Source organism: Chroicocephalus ridibundus, chromosome Z (genome assembly GCF_963924245.1).
Source record: "Chroicocephalus ridibundus chromosome Z, bChrRid1.1, whole genome shotgun sequence".
Classification (NCBI taxonomy): domain Eukaryota; kingdom Metazoa; phylum Chordata; class Aves; order Charadriiformes; family Laridae; genus Chroicocephalus; species Chroicocephalus ridibundus.
The window spans coordinates 85,078,937-85,094,496 of record NC_086316.1 but is presented as its reverse complement, the minus strand read 5'-3'; the positions used below and the strand labels follow the sequence as shown (position 1 = coordinate 85,094,496).

General features: G+C 43.4%; 1 protein-coding gene across 1 annotated transcript in view; it reads right to left on the bottom strand.

Moving 5' to 3' along the window:
* Positions 1-15,560, bottom strand: part of DCC (DCC netrin 1 receptor) — a 587,525-nt gene that overhangs the window by 354,211 nt on the left and 217,754 nt on the right. Inside the window, exon 2 of the mRNA XM_063320711.1 lies at positions 13,752-14,072. Within this exon, the coding sequence (XP_063176781.1) occupies positions 13,752-14,072 (321 nt within the window). The remainder of the gene's footprint in view (positions 1-13,751; positions 14,073-15,560) is intronic.

The following is a 15,560-nucleotide window of genomic DNA, read 5'->3' as shown; positions in this document are numbered from 1 at the left end:
TCTCTATAGTGTTTAACTTCCTATCTGGCCACTTTATTCTGAATCTTATTCAAATTAAAGCAGGCCTATTATGCAAGGCACAAAAGTTCAATTTGCGTAAAATCTGGGCAGGATTTTCTTTTTTGCATGAAAACAACAGCATAATCAATGCTAATCATTATAATCTTTTCAAAGTGAAAGCTTTTCAAGAGTATTTTTGCATTTACGAATATAAAACATGCTTCCAATTTACATTCTAAAGGTTTGCATAGAATCCGAGATTAGAGGTGGAAGAGACCTATATGTCATCCCTTCAATCCCCTGTCAGCGCTGGATTGTATCATCTGCTGGTAAATATGGAATAAGAAGGTTTAAGAATTATACATTTTAGCCTGTAAACCCATAATCATCCTACATCAATCACGGCACGCGGAGAAATTTGGAAGCCTGCAGTTCTGTACTGCTGCACGTCAATCAAGTCCCAAACTGGCGCACACATCAACTACTTCTCCTGGTCAGATAAGGGGCACCAACTAGGGTAGAGAAACCTGGCCCTTTCTAATTAAATGGCTTGGACGATGTGTTTTATGAAACCTGCAGATTGACTCGGCTAATTTACATCTCTCTCCCCTCTAGTGACACGGTGGCATCCCGACTGACCTGTTTCTCATTTGCCCAACAGAGGTCATCAAGGACAAATGAGAGGGTTGTAAACAGCTTCTCTCATCTTATTAAACACCACTTCGGAACCGCGTATAGATTTCGAGCGAGCAAGGTCAAGAAACCATTAGAAAGGTTAAATTGGAAACAAGAGAGCATGCAAGGTGGTCACAAGATTGTTCCAAGTCAGAAAATTAAATTAACCTAAAGAAATCCTTAAAGGTGACAACATCTTCATCATTTTTATTAGGGACAAAAGTAAAATCAAGGAACAGGGGAAGACCTATTGAAAAAAAGACGCAAAGCGCCGTCTACGTAGAATGCCTTCCACTTTTGAACTTCCCCCCCCACCTCCATCTGATCATGTTTGTTCAATCTTTCACGTTCCCTTCTCATGAGCAATTGCTGCAGTTTTACCGGTACGGATGTCAGCATAAAGCAAACAAATCACGTGGAGAGACATTTTAAAAATCTGCTGCATTTGTATTCATCCTGAAATGCATCGCACGCTCATCCAAAACAGGGATCAGAAGAATACCGCAGGCAAAATAGCACTTCGACATCTAAAGAATACGCTTACTCAGAACTTGGTCAGCTAAACTAGAAAGGGAACGAGCCAAAATAACTCCGCGGGACCCACTTAAGCAAATTAAGTGGTATACACAACTAAGCTGCCCCCACAAAATGTACTTCAGCACCTAAAATGATACCGCTGAGTATATCCCAAAGCTTTTCTGCTCCGGCTGACCCAGCTCTCTGAACACTTACGAGTTTTACCCTCCTTGAGATAACCAATATTCAAAGAACCACCGACTTTTCCAGGCACACAAGGAAACATCTGAAAGACTCCCATGTCCTCCACAGTCACTTCCATTAAAAACATGTGAAAACGGGGCCCCATCGTAAGCTCTTGCAAACTGGCATTTTTGGAGTTTCACAGGAAGGGTAAAGAGAGAGATTCTCCTGGAGACTGGGTGCGATGGGGTCACACCCCTCCACCAAAACGGGCCTGAAACTCAAATCTCCCCTTTCTTTTGCAAGAACTTCAACTATTTCTTCCTCTAGTGATGCTCTAACAAGACCGATCGTTCCATTGATGCCCAAGCACGTGCTATTTTAAGTACAGACGGCAGCTCCCAGCTCCGGAGCCCAGTAACGGAAGGAGCTGAGACTGCAGACACGTTCCTCCTCAGCGGATGTTGGCATTCAGCACGTCGGCTCCTACAAATCTCACTCTTTGGCATTTAATTCTCCCCATTCACTGTAAATGACACTTAGGATCCAATTCATCATTATAAATGCTATTCCGAGAGCCAGGTCCCTAATGTTCAGGATATGCAGGTGAGCAATTTAAGTCTAGGTTCACTGTGAACTCCAGATATTATATTCAACTACCCCAAACTACATGACACCAAGTTTGAAAGGTAAGTATCAAATTATACGGAACTGGCTCATGGTTAAAAAAATAACACATTGCAGCAAGCGTAGCCAAAGCTTTTCCAAAGAAATAGCTCCCTGTTCTTCTGTAATCTTTTGAAGACGAATACAGCTATGAAATGATCCATTTTTATCGGCTTTTCTCAAGAAAAAAGTCCTGATTGTTTATTCTATATTAGACACGCATGCAAGATGTCTACATTTTAACCCTTGTAAGTATTAATTGCCCTACACGTTTCCTGGAAGAACAGTTTTAAGAAGCTCCCCATAACATACAGTGTTAAAGTATATACAAATATCCTTCACTTCTTTCCTGCTGCCTTGTGCCGTAACGTGCTAATGACACCGCTGTTGGATAAATGTGTATAATCCGGACAACCAACTAGCCAGCAAAACCAGCAAGAGATTTGGGAAGACGATGTATTTGTCAGTTTAATCAAGTTTATTTAGTGCAGAAAAACTAAGAGTAAGGATGAAGGGGCTGAGCAAGAGGTTCAGACTTTTAACATGTGTTAGATTGTAATTAAAGAAATTATGATTCCTCTGTTCTTCATGGTTGTCAGTAGAAGGATTAGACCAGATTCCTTAATATTAGATGTAGGTTGGACATCAGAACATTTGTTAGTGTACTGAAACAAAGCCAGGCCAGGTAAGGCTGTTGATTGCCCCACTGTTGCTCCTGGAACACTGTACAGGAGGTCAAGCACAGCTCCTCCAGCTTTTGGTGCCCATCACCACCTCCCATGCAGGGCCTGATCCTGCCCAGATGGACAAGGCACACTGGCACTACCCACCATGCAAGAAGTATCAAGGGGAAAAAGGCAGATTAATGTCTCCTTTCCCATCGAGCTGAGAAATGAGAGAAGCTCCTGGGTCCCGCGTGCGCTCAGGGCTGGGCAGACACGCACGGGATGGAGCGACCAGACCCCGAGGAATCCCAGAGGTCAAAATGGCCGTAACTTTGGGCTATAATTGCCTCCACAGTCAGAGAGCAACCGAGCAGGAACTCCAGGGCAGCAAATTCAAATGTCAGCATCTAAATTGGAGAGAGCCTTCATTTTTTCTTTACTGCCTTTTTTTTTTTAAAAAATATAAAAATCTATTTTTTATTTATTTCCCCGGTTGTAAAGCCAGGGTAAGTATTGCTTCTGATAGCACTATTGCTGTTTCTGCAAAAGATTTTGTAGCCATAGGCTGACAAATACATCTTGGATAACGCACCGAGAAAGGCTCATAGAGAGCAGAGGAGGATGACTTTGACATCTGCAAATTCAGGGGTGAGCATTTGCGACTTCCAGAGAACAAAAAAAGAGCATTAGGTTGACGGTTGGATGAGATGATCTTAAAGGTCCCTTCCAACCTAGGCAATTCTATGATAAAGAAGAGAAATACTAAACTATAATTTTTAAATGGAAAAAAAAAATAATCCTCATTTCCCAAAAAACTAGCAAGGTCAGACCCTTTGGAAAAGTAGATTATAATAACTGGAAGCAAGGAAGGCTGGAGGGATGAACAGTGCCAGCGGATGGAGCTCCATGGCCCTGCTCAGACCCAGCGGCAGCACAGCGGGCTCCCGGGCGGGAGCGGGAGACTCTTCTGGGGCAGCGGCTTCGTTCACAACAGCAAAAGAAAATGCTGCTAAATGAAAACTACCTTCAACAGACTGAACTTGAAGCTGACAGTGCCGGGAACTAAATGAAGGCAGGTCCTTCTTCGCTCAAATGACTGCCACTGGGAGATGGACTGAGAGAAGAGGAGATGCTAAAAAAAGCAGTAAAGAGTAAAAAGATTTTCAGCAAGTCTCAGACAAGAAACAGGGCCCGGGAAGGTGAGAATCACAAAGGCTTTTTCTCATTAAAATTACCGCGTCAGGTATCACCTGTTCTGTCACAGCAGCCTCAGGAAATAAGCAACTTGAAAAGTACTTTTATATCAGGAAGAAAACACTAAAAAGTTAGTTTATACCCCAAAAGAACTTACAAGTCAAGCATTTGTTTTCAGGCTTACACCATTATACCCAAGCAATAAAGGACAAAGCAATGACACCAAGAAAAGTGAGGCTTAATTTCCAGAAAACCCTTCCTGACAGACCTATTTAGACAGTAGGGCGCAATCCCAAGGGAGGTGTAGGAGTCTTATCACTTAGGGCTTGTAAAACCAGAGCAGACAGACCATCGGCAAACACGGTGTGGGATGAAGGTAAACTGGGAGACGATCTACCGGCTGATGGCCACCTCCAGTGCCTATGATCTATTGCACCCCATTATTTTAATTCACGGAGACTGCACGCCCTCGCTAACCGAGGCTGCTCTTTTTTCAATCCAATCTCCTCGAGTTCAGGCTACGTAAATCTCCGCCAGGCACTAAAAACAAAAGCAAAACCTTTCTCCTAAATGAAATTTGCAAATTAAAGCCACGTTTCTCTGCAGCACAAGGCTAGGAAGAGCAGGAATCGCGGTGGCATGCACTCCTACTGAGCATCTCTCAACAGATACTAGAAGAAAATACAGCGCAGAAGAGACAGCGTCTCTGTGGTCACTTCCCACCCAATAAATAAGAAGTATTGTACAAAAATGCAGGTCCCAAACACTTTATTACTCCGGAATGTCGCTCTCCTACAGGTTGATACGCTTGTGAAGTTGAAAATGATGAAAAAAATCAGTGTGTTGACACAAATGTCGTCATTTTAGCTATCGATTTTCCAACTTCCCTTTGCACGAGCAAAATAATTTCTGCCTCACTGATGTCCATTTAAAAAAATTTCCATTTTCCATTTCCATAAATAAAGCTCCATTTTTTTATCATAGCTGTTTAGGCATCCTAAGTACCAAAAATCCTGCAATTAAAAATACAAAAGCATAGGATTGCAAAAAGGCAGGACCAACCCCTCGCAAGGCTGCTGCCATCAGGCCTTTGCTGCCATTCGCTACCCAAAGAGCGGCCAACAGGAACGAAGGCGCAACCAAACCACGCAATCGAGAGACACCAACCACGACGAAGAGGAGTACTGAACAGACTCAAGTCTTGGAACAGACCACATACGAAATAGAATAAAAAAAAAAAAAAGCTTGCTTCTGTCCAAAGGTATCTCCTGCTTCCATTGTAAAAGTTAAGAGAGACCAATGGTGGGCAAGAGAGTAAGGTGAAGCAACAAGACAAAGCCATGCAATAGAAGGAGGAGGTGTTAAGGGGGGCGATCAGGACTGTGGCATACGGATAGATATGAAATACATGCAGTTACAACCTGCAGAAGCACCACTACTGTAGATGTCCAGCCATCTCCTTGGAGCTTCCCAGCAGAGCTCTAATCCCTGGCTACATGGTGTCCCAGCTCATGGAGAGGAACTACCCAAGCCAACAGGAAAATCACAGAATGGTTACAGTTGGAAGGGACCTTAAAGGCCATCCAGTTCCAACCCCCTGCCCTGGGCAGGGACACCTCCCACCACACCAGGTTGCTCCAAGCCCCGGCCAACCTGGCCTTGAACCCCTCCAGGCATGGGGCAGCCACAGCTTCTCTGGGCAACCTGGGCCAGGGGCTCACCACCCTCACAGCAAACAATTTCTTCCTCAGATCTCATCTCAATCCCCCCTCTTGAAGTTTAAAACCATTCCCCCTCGTCCCATGGCTCCCCTTCCTGCTCCAGAGTCCCTCCCCAGCTTTCCTGGAGCCCCTTGAGGGACTGGAAGGGGCTGGAAGGTCTCCGCGGAGCCTTCTCTTCTCCAGGCTGAACCCCCCCAGCTCTCTCAGCCTGTCCTCCCAGCAGAGGGGCTCCAGCCCTCCCAGCATCTCCGGGGCCTCCTCTGGCCCCGCTCCAACGGGTCTCACATTCCTCTGATGTTGAGGACCTCAGAGCCGGATGCAGTACTCCAGGTGAGGTCTCAGATGAAGGCACTGAGAAACTGGAGGGGCAAAACAGGTACAGGGAAAGACATTCAGGAGAGGCAATCAAAAGCACCGATACAAGCTTGCTGAACACCCCTTGCTCCACTAAAAATAGAAAATAAGCACATGAAATAGCAAGCTTGGCTCAAAGCATCTGTTCCCCAGCACTGCGTCTCTGCTCAGCCCCCACTTGGGAGGAGTGAGGAACACAGGGCAGAGCCTTGATGGTTATGAATCCAGAAGCACCTTTGCTGTGGTGACAGAATGGGAGCCAGTGCCCGGGTACGCCTCCGCCCACGGCCTCGGGGGTCCCACAGGATTTGCAGCATCGATGCAGATGAACTGATAGCCTTGTGGTTTTGTGTTAAATATACAGTTAATTATTCCTCCACCTGACAGAAAGCGTACCCAAGAGCAACGCGCGTGGATACACATCAAGAGATGTGTGACTGGAGCCGTCCTTGGGAGTCCGCTGCTCCCAAGTCACTCACTGGAGTAATTTTAAAGTCAACAACAACAATAAATTAAAAGCTGATGAGAGCGTTTCTGCTAATTATTTGTGTTGGTGTTCAGGCAGCTGAATGTAAGGTGGAATATTAGCAAAGACATCTATCTTCAGACATGGCCTACTTCTTCGCTCCCTGTTTTAAAACTGGTGGAATGTTTTGGCAGAGCTATTCCCAGTTCACACCGGTGGGGAGAGGCAGGGAGGGGATCAGGTCAGTCTGCTTCATGGAAAGGTATAGAGCTGGAAAGGTTGATTTTCTGCGGGGGGAAAAAACCAACCAAACAAAAACCCCAGGAAAAACAAATGAAGAGTAGGGAGACTGTGTAGAGAGTTGGAATAGAGAAGTGAGTGAAAGCCAGAATTGTGTGTTAATTGAACACGGCAGGTGCTATCACAGACGAGCTTCTCTTTGCCCTCGTCTCCAAGGAACCCCCAAGTCGCTGGTTTCTTAGCCTATTTGAAGAGACGTGACTCCTAATAGTTTTTTACAGCAAAATAAAATACCTGTTAAACTAACTGTAGTATTTTTGTTATCTTTAAAATATTTAAGTAGCATATTTAAAGTGAATGTTAAGCAAAACATCTGATTAGTTGTACTATATCTAGACTACATTACACCTAAATAATAACCAATACAATGCTCAGCTTTCTCTACTTGTTGCCATTTGGGCTCACTTTCTACCTGATTCTTCACCCAACAGCCTTTGATACTGGCTCCAAATACTCCAAAGCTTCTTTATTCCTTTACCTGTTCAGAATGAAGAATCTGAAATTTTCAGGGATGGGGCAGAAGCTGGCTGCCCCGTTCCTCTTGGCACTAGAAGTCAGTAGATACGTATCATGAAACGCTGCTAATTCTCTTCAAAACCACTTGGTGCTTACTGGTAACTGTGATTCTGAAGAACCGGTCGCCAAAAGGAACTAGGTCCTTATTCCGGCGTATTCACTGAAGTGGAGATTCAAGATAGAGGTGATTCGAGATAGACGTGTTCTGATAGTCAATGGTCAACTAAGGATTGAGCGATACAGGGAGGAGTATCTTGCCTTCTTCCACAAATTAAAGCTACGTAAAACCATCACCTACAGCTCTTGTGTCCTGCAATGAGCGATGCCATCGCGACTTACCAGGGAAAAGTCGAGTGACGCGCGGCAACTCTGTGTACGATGCACCTAGAGGAGCCACTGAAGCTCCGTAAGACTAAATTTGGGACAAATACATGGAGGAATTAAGGATGTCACTCAAAATCTGGTGCACACAAACGGCGACACAGAACAGAAGCCTTTCCCCATAGCTTTGCACCTCATATGTTCGAAGCATCAACCATGAACAATGTTGAAAAATGACCGTTTCAAGAAGAAAAAGAAATCAATCGGTGATGGCATAAAAAGGAAAGCTACCTTACTAGATATGCTGGGCACTGTGTTTGGATTTTTTTTGGTTGCTTTCTCCTTGCACCCCCATTTACAACAGGGAAAGTCAGACAGCAGGAAAAAATTCAGGCCAAAATGGAGCGGCATATAGAGAGTCAAATATTTACCTGTTTTCCTGATGTTTTCCTTTCACACTTCAGACCTGTTTGTAACTAGAAATGTGCTAATGAGCTTTAATGGCATGACAGAGTACACGTTTGTGCATGAGTGGTGCGTGTGGAGCTCACAAATACAACAAAGGAACATTAAGCAGCGATAGCGCGGAGCGAGCACTCGGGAATCGTCCGTTCCATTAAGCAAAGAAACTATTAAGCACTATAGGTCATCAAGAGATGTACAAAACGATCCCACAGGCATATATTATTATGGCATGTAGCAAAAAGAGGGGAAAAAAAAAAAAAAACAAACCAACACACCTCTAAATCATCTCAGTTAGCTAATTCTTAAACACTGAACTTAACCAATTCCTGGCAGAGCCCTAAGTGGTGCTCAGCGCACCACTACACGCTGTGTGCACCGAGCGGGCTCACGTAAAATGCAACTATAAAAGAGCATATTAGGGGGGGGGGGGGGGGGGGGGGGGACCAAACCCTGTTGGCCAAAAGTTCATAAACACCCATCTGTTTTGCTGAATTCGCACCAGTGGGTGATACTCATAATCTAAGTTTTCCGACTATAATGTCTGTTCCACAGAGTTAAGATTTGTTTCAATTATTATTTATTTTGCCATTTACCAAGAAAATCCACTTTTGGAGCTCCAAAATGAGTTTGGGAGGGAAGTTTGGTTTAGGTTTGTTCACTACTTTTATCGTGGTTTATGAATTCACATGAAATAGTCTAAACTCTCCTGTGATTCAGAATCAAACAGGAATAAAAAAATAAACCAATAAGGATTAAGTCAGCATTCAGTTATAAGTCAAGTTATACCACCCAAACATTTGATTTCTGAGAGTCATTTTCTTCCTTTATCAAAAGAAGAAAGGGATCACACATCCAGGGAATGAGAAAGATGGAACACTAGATCTCATTTTGTTTATTCTGTTCAATATAGTGTTTCCTCAATTTTAGTATCGTGTGTTTCCCGTGTTTCTACCTCCTTGTGCCACTCTAAATGATTCATTCTCATCCTTAATTCATTAAAATCCCCAAATACCGATAGGTGGTAATCAATATTTTATTTCATACTTTCTTAGCCATTCTGTGTGCACTTAAATAGATCTTTCAGAATTATCAGTGGATTTAGAATATGCAAAAAAATAATTTAGGAAAACAACGGAGCCATAACACTAAGCGGCGATTAAAATTTCTTCGCATCTGCAAGATTTTAACCTTGGGCTCAACACCTGTCCTGGCAACGAGTCTCCTGTTACTCGAAGCCTGGCAGATGTTAGAGAAACAACAATACACAAGGTGCAATCACAATAAATACGGGGCCGTAGGTTTTAATTCCAGTTACTTTATCTCTTTGGAAACTGCTGGTGTTCTGGCTAGACAAGCACAAAAGTTTTGATTATTTTTTTTTTTATTCATTATAAAACACACCCTGGATTTCTTTTATTTTTCTAACACTAATGAAGCGAGCTGATAGAACACCGCGGCATGAGCGGCAGTCTCACGTTCCAACCAGAGCGACACACCGATGGGCGTCCAACGCTATCTAAAAATAACTTTTACATCATTTCAAGCTCTTGAAGAACTAAGTTGCTGCTTGGCTGACAGTTTTTTGGGAGCGTATGGGCTGACCTTCTGCCGAAGGAGAAATATGACAAATGATTTTGTTTCTTTGTTTGTTCCGTGGTATTTAGCATTAGAGTTTAAACCCAGAATAAAGCTGGTTGCAGATTAACCTTCCCCGCAGCCCTTCCATCACCTTTAAACAGTAGAATGGGCTCCACTTTGATATCTCAAAGGGATTCCAGCTCGGCAGTGGTTTGTTGTGGGATTTTTTTTTATTTTTTTTTACTCTCTTCCAAAATCTCCTTCGATTTCAGCCAGGACTGAGTCAGTAGCAATATACCCACAGCCAGGAATGGAGTGCCAAAAGTCCGTAGGGGTTAAGGAAGGCGAAAGAAGAAAAGAAAACCTAATTAAAAGGCACTTAGAAATGTCCAAACACTACACTCATGACTCAACTTACTGACACACAGCCCACACTGGCGACCGACAGAGCATTCGGGTGAATTATACGGACATACACTGTTCCTGCAGTCTCTAGATAGCTGTTATCATTAAATATCAAAGCCAAGACATTGCTCTAAATGAATCTATAGCTGTGATGTAGCTTGTCTGTTGGTTGGTTGGTTTGGTGTCGGTTTGGCTTCATGGTTGTTGTTGGTTTTTGTTTTTTGTTTTTTGTTTTTTTTTTTTTTTTTTTTTTTTTTTACAAGAAAAAAATATTATAAATAATTTTCAGCACAAATCATTTCTAAATCATTATGACCACACACAAAAAATTCTTAGCGTGTCAGAGAGCCGGTCTTCACCAAGGGGCTGGATGCTAAAGTTGTGGGAATTCCCCTATAAAGTAACTTTGATTTCACTTTTTATCACCCCCTGAAAGACCAACGTTTCAGGTTAACAGTAAAGCCAGCACCTCTGAAGGACTGATCCTGCAACTGTCCGTAAATAGAGATATAAGACAGGGTTAGTGTGGTTTCTAATCTGAAATCCTACCAATTACTAGAAATACCAATAATCACTAATCTGTTAAATTGGGAGTTTTACGAAGATGCTGGAGGCGGAAGCGGCTCTTAGTTTCTCTCCAGCGCTCTCATTTCCATTGCAGCCTGGAACACTTCTACAGCTGGAGCACGTCGGGGCCGTAAGGACCCTCGAGAAGTTCTTTGAAACGGTGTATTTTCCCCGTACGTGGCAGGCTTCATGCATAAAATTCTCGACTGATTAAAAACAGTTTTCATTTGCTACATTTTCTTTAGCGAAAGCACTTCAAGCCATGAAAGCAGAAGGGGAAAGGGCTTGAAGAGGGCAATATACTTTCAGTACCCCTGAGCAGCCTGTTCCACGCGGAGTTGAGTGTTACCTTTTAACGGTGACTGCTTTATTGGCTGTTAATGCTTTAAAAAGCGTGGTGAGACCACGTTCAGAGTCTTTACTGCGAGAGAGATATATGCCCCCCACGCAACACCAGCGGTTTGGCAATTGTAACCTCCAAAGACATAAACGTTGATGTATTCTACGTTGCCAAACAGCACAGTAAGTGCTTAAAATGCTGTGAACAGACCTATAGTTTAAAAGTGACACTACCCAAGATTAGACTGTAATTCAGTGAACGAATCTCTTCCTAAAACCTGCCGGAAATATTAAAGAATGGAATCTTGCGCAGAAGTGGGAGACTAAGCGAAACGAGGATGTGTTCTGTCGACATGAACACGATCTTCCCCTCATCGGGACGGCGCAATCCCCCACACCACCACCGTCATCATCATCTCATCTGGGCAAGAGCAATAGGGTCTCCGGAAAAAGTCTGTTTAGCAGCGATACCTTGTACATCACACAGGGATCAGAAAGATTCAGTTTTCAAGTGTTATGACCTTAAACGTAGCTCTAGCCTAACCCAGTACTCATCTCCGTAAAGGGAGGCTTTGCTGAACAATAGGAAGTTTATTTGCTTTGCCAAGCAATGATTAACACAACACGCTGGAGTGAGAGACCTTCATTTCTCCTCTTGCCCTCTTTCCCCGACTCTGTCGTGTTTCCATCTGCCAGTGCCTTAAGTCAATGATGTTCTGCCAACATTGCACAGTGACTCCTTCAAAAAAAAACCAAAACAAAACCAAACAACCCACAAAAATTCTGCTCGCTCAGGAATACGTGTCCTTCAGAGAGCAACATACTATTTCTACTTGAAGAACTTGTTGCCAATTTTAAGTGCCGTACACCTCATATTCCACCTTATAACGTGAACCGTTTTCACACAATCAGAAAAAAACCCCAAAATAATCAGAATCACCGAGGTCAGAAGGCACCTATGGAGACCACCCAGTCCAGCTCCCGGCAGAAAGCAGGGGCAGCTACCAGCAGGTTGTGTTGGGTTGCGTCCAACTGGATCTCAACTATCTCCAAGACAAAGACTCCACCTTATAGGAAAAATACTTATCTTTAAACTAACTTCCAGTATCTCAGTTTGTGCGCATCGTCTCTGGTCCTTTTCACCGTTTTTCCAATTAAGAGATCTTTATCAGCTCTTCCAGTTTCAGCCAAGCTGTTCTTGAACAGACTAAGTCCTGTCCTCCCCCTCCCAACGTCCCCCCGTCCCTGCAGGGTTATGAGATCAGGATCCGCCACGCCAAGCACGGTTCTTCCTACGATACGCTCGAAATTACAGAGCTGGGCACACCACTCACATATGTGCATTCAGTTAAAAAGAATAATTGGAGTGATTTTATTAGTTAGTGGTTGCCAACCACCAAAATCAAGGCCAAATAACAACTTGAACTGGCAAAAAGCCCTAGTTGGCAAAGCGCAGCTCTGCAGGCTCCCTCTGAGGGTGACTTGGTAACAGAATGACCAATTTATTTGCATCTGTGGGGCTCTCCATCACTTTGGGGGGGCGGAAATCACAGCACAGGAGAACATACACTGGTTAAACGACCAGAGATGGAGACAGAAAAGTGGTGGGGAGGAGGTAGGTTCGGAAAGAGCCAAGACGCTTATTGCTTGTTTTAATTAGGTATCATAAGAAAACATGCCTTTTCTAGCTGGTAGAGAAGAGTTTGGAAGAGGGGAAGTGGAGTTTAAAGGACCTTAAGGCTGGAAAAGGCACCAAGTCCATGAGGGACGCTGGAGAGAGCAGCTGAGAAGACAGCTGCCTGGAGTCCCTCCCAGTATAACTGGTGAGAGATTAGGAAGACACAGGACAGCAAAAAGTTGTAGAATATTTTATCCTCTTTTCCCAAGGTCACTAAGTTAGCCCTGTGGATGGCCGCTCCACCCTCGCCGAGGGAAGGCAACCAGGGCACTCCTTAACAGGTCTACTTTAGAGTGATCAGCGATACGCAGTCGTTTCCATCCATGAGAAGAGCAGAAACAAAAGGCATCCCCTTCGAATTGGCAAAATTCTTAAATAACAATCCTTAAAAAAAAATAATTCTGAACTACGGCACATTCTAGTTTTGTATTAGCGATTTTGAGTTTCTTTGTGCCTTTTATTTGAACAGTTTCAAATATTTTTCCCCCTATAATTAGATGATTAAGGACTCCCTACACCCTTCTACAGACCAATGAAGAGGCAAAAAGATTTTAAAACTTCAGATAAACATCTTTCACAAAGGTATTCGTTAAGTCAATGTGAAGCCATAAGCGTTCTCAGATGCCTCGTAATAAACTTCTGTTCCTTCTGCCGTATACCTACAACAAGAGCTTGAAAGGAAATACAAAGAGGCTGCTGATTCCAGCAAGCTGCATAATGAGTTCTTGTCTATGAAAAAGTTCCTAAACCATAAAAATTCGTACATTCAGTGCCCTACAGAAGTTTGGCATTTTTTTGTGTGATCCTCAATTCATCAGAAAAGCCGTTAATTTCCAACTTCAGAGGTTTCATCTATTTTGAAGACAATAAATACGCGGCAAATAATTCACAGCAACGAAGAGGTGATTAGACATATTTAAACAAGAATAATACCTTGTCAGAAATAAATTACTGTCGCAGAAGTGTCATATCTAGCTTTACTTCTTTTGAAGAAGGGGGGGGGGGTGGGGGAAGAAAACCCACAGCGCTTGAAGTGCTTTTATGTACAAATTTTGTTCTTTTTTTTTTTTTTTTTTTTAAAAAAGCAGCTTCTCACAAAGAGTATTTGCAGCAATCCAAAGAGTAGGAAAGTTTTTGCCTACCTGCTACCATGACCTTAGCTGTCCGACTGATGATAGCTCCAATGCCTTCTAGAGATGCTTCACACTGGTAGAGACCTTCATCCGGCTTGTGGTGCCTGGAGTGGACTATGTTTTGTATCAAAAGGGATCCGTTGGCCAGTTGCTGCCTCCTTTCATCTACTGCCAGGTTTAAGAAGACCGCGTCTTTCTTCCATTTAATAACCGGGGCTCCTCGATCTGATTCCGCTACGCAGTTCAACAGCACGTTGCCTCCACGCATGGTGACAGCATCCGAAGGCTCAGTCAAGAACCTCAACGATGTAAAAGTCTTAATCTGTGAACCTGAAAGACCAAAACCATAAGACACATGGAGTTAATATTGGTTGTACATTTCTATGGAGGAAGAAACATGCTATATTAGGTATAGAAAATCAATATAGGGAACCCACAGAGGCACCATAGATATTTCTGGCAAATATTGTAAGAAATTAAACTACGATTCTCTGCAAACTGTTAACACAAAAAAAACCCCAAGCATAAATTATATTTCTGTCCCATCACTACAAAAACGATATTTGCAGATAAATGCTTCTTCTATATGTAAAACATGGAGACAAAGCAAAGCTAAAAAAATCCGTACAAGTATACGTGGCTGAGTAGGAAATTAGCATAAAACCACCGTACCTCCTGAAGTTTATTTGGAGAATTTAATTGCTTAATGGACCTATTCTGGCTACGGGAACTAAGATGCATTTCTGTGTGACAAGCACAAAAACAGCATTGGGCCTCACTTCATTTGCTGTTAGCAAACAAGCTGGAGGAGAGCGTGCAGAGGTGGAGCCTGCCCATCTATCAGAAACAGCGCCAAGACCTCAAACCTGGCGGATCTTCTTCCACCTCACCAGACCAACGTTCCCCTCACCAGACCAACTAGTCTGGCCACTCCTCTCCAGGAGGCAGCAAGAGAAAAAACCACGGGAGGATGTTCTTTACGTAGAGAGGAGGCAGGAGAAGCGTTGAGAGCGCCAACTCTGCCAGCTGCACACCACCCCTACCACGGCACCGAAGACCTGAGATTCCCACCTGCTGCAAGAATGCCGAGGCCAAATTCTTATGTGTAACAGGACGCTAATCAACTCGGTGTAGGTTAGAAGATAAACCAGACTGTAAAGGCAGAGGGAGATGCTCTCAGAACAGAGCTACAATATGAGGTCTGCTAAAGAGTACAAAAATCATTAAACTGCTTGAGAACACGTGGATGCGATACACCAAAAGGGCACAACTCAACACGAACGGTCCTTTTTCTCTATTACATCACGTATTTTCTAATGATCTACAAACAGGCAAAGCACATCCAACTTGTATTTTTTGCACAACAGCCTTCCCAAATCTCAGTTTCTCACTCGAGTATAGCCACTATCAGAGTAGTTCCCACTATTATCACCACAAAAATCAACGTTTCTGCCACATCACTGGCTTGCCCATCCCACCCTGTCCAGGGGCAGCATCTCTGAGGGCTTCCAGGTTTGGACATAGACCTCTGGTTCCCAGACACACAGGTTGCTCCCCAACCTCCAAACTCCGTGCCAGTGACAGCGCTGCTGTTCTGTGCTCCAGGGCGTGGGGAACGGAGTTTGGAAACAGCTGTACATGAACACAAAAATGGCTTTTTTTTTTATTCTTCATCATCAAATGAATCCTTTTACCTCATTAGAGCAAATAAAAACAAAGGTTTATGCGATAAAAAGATTCAAAAAAACCCTTTCAGTCCTAAGAAAAAGATTAATTATTTCTATTTTATACCTCAAACCAAAGCTTTCTATGAATAAC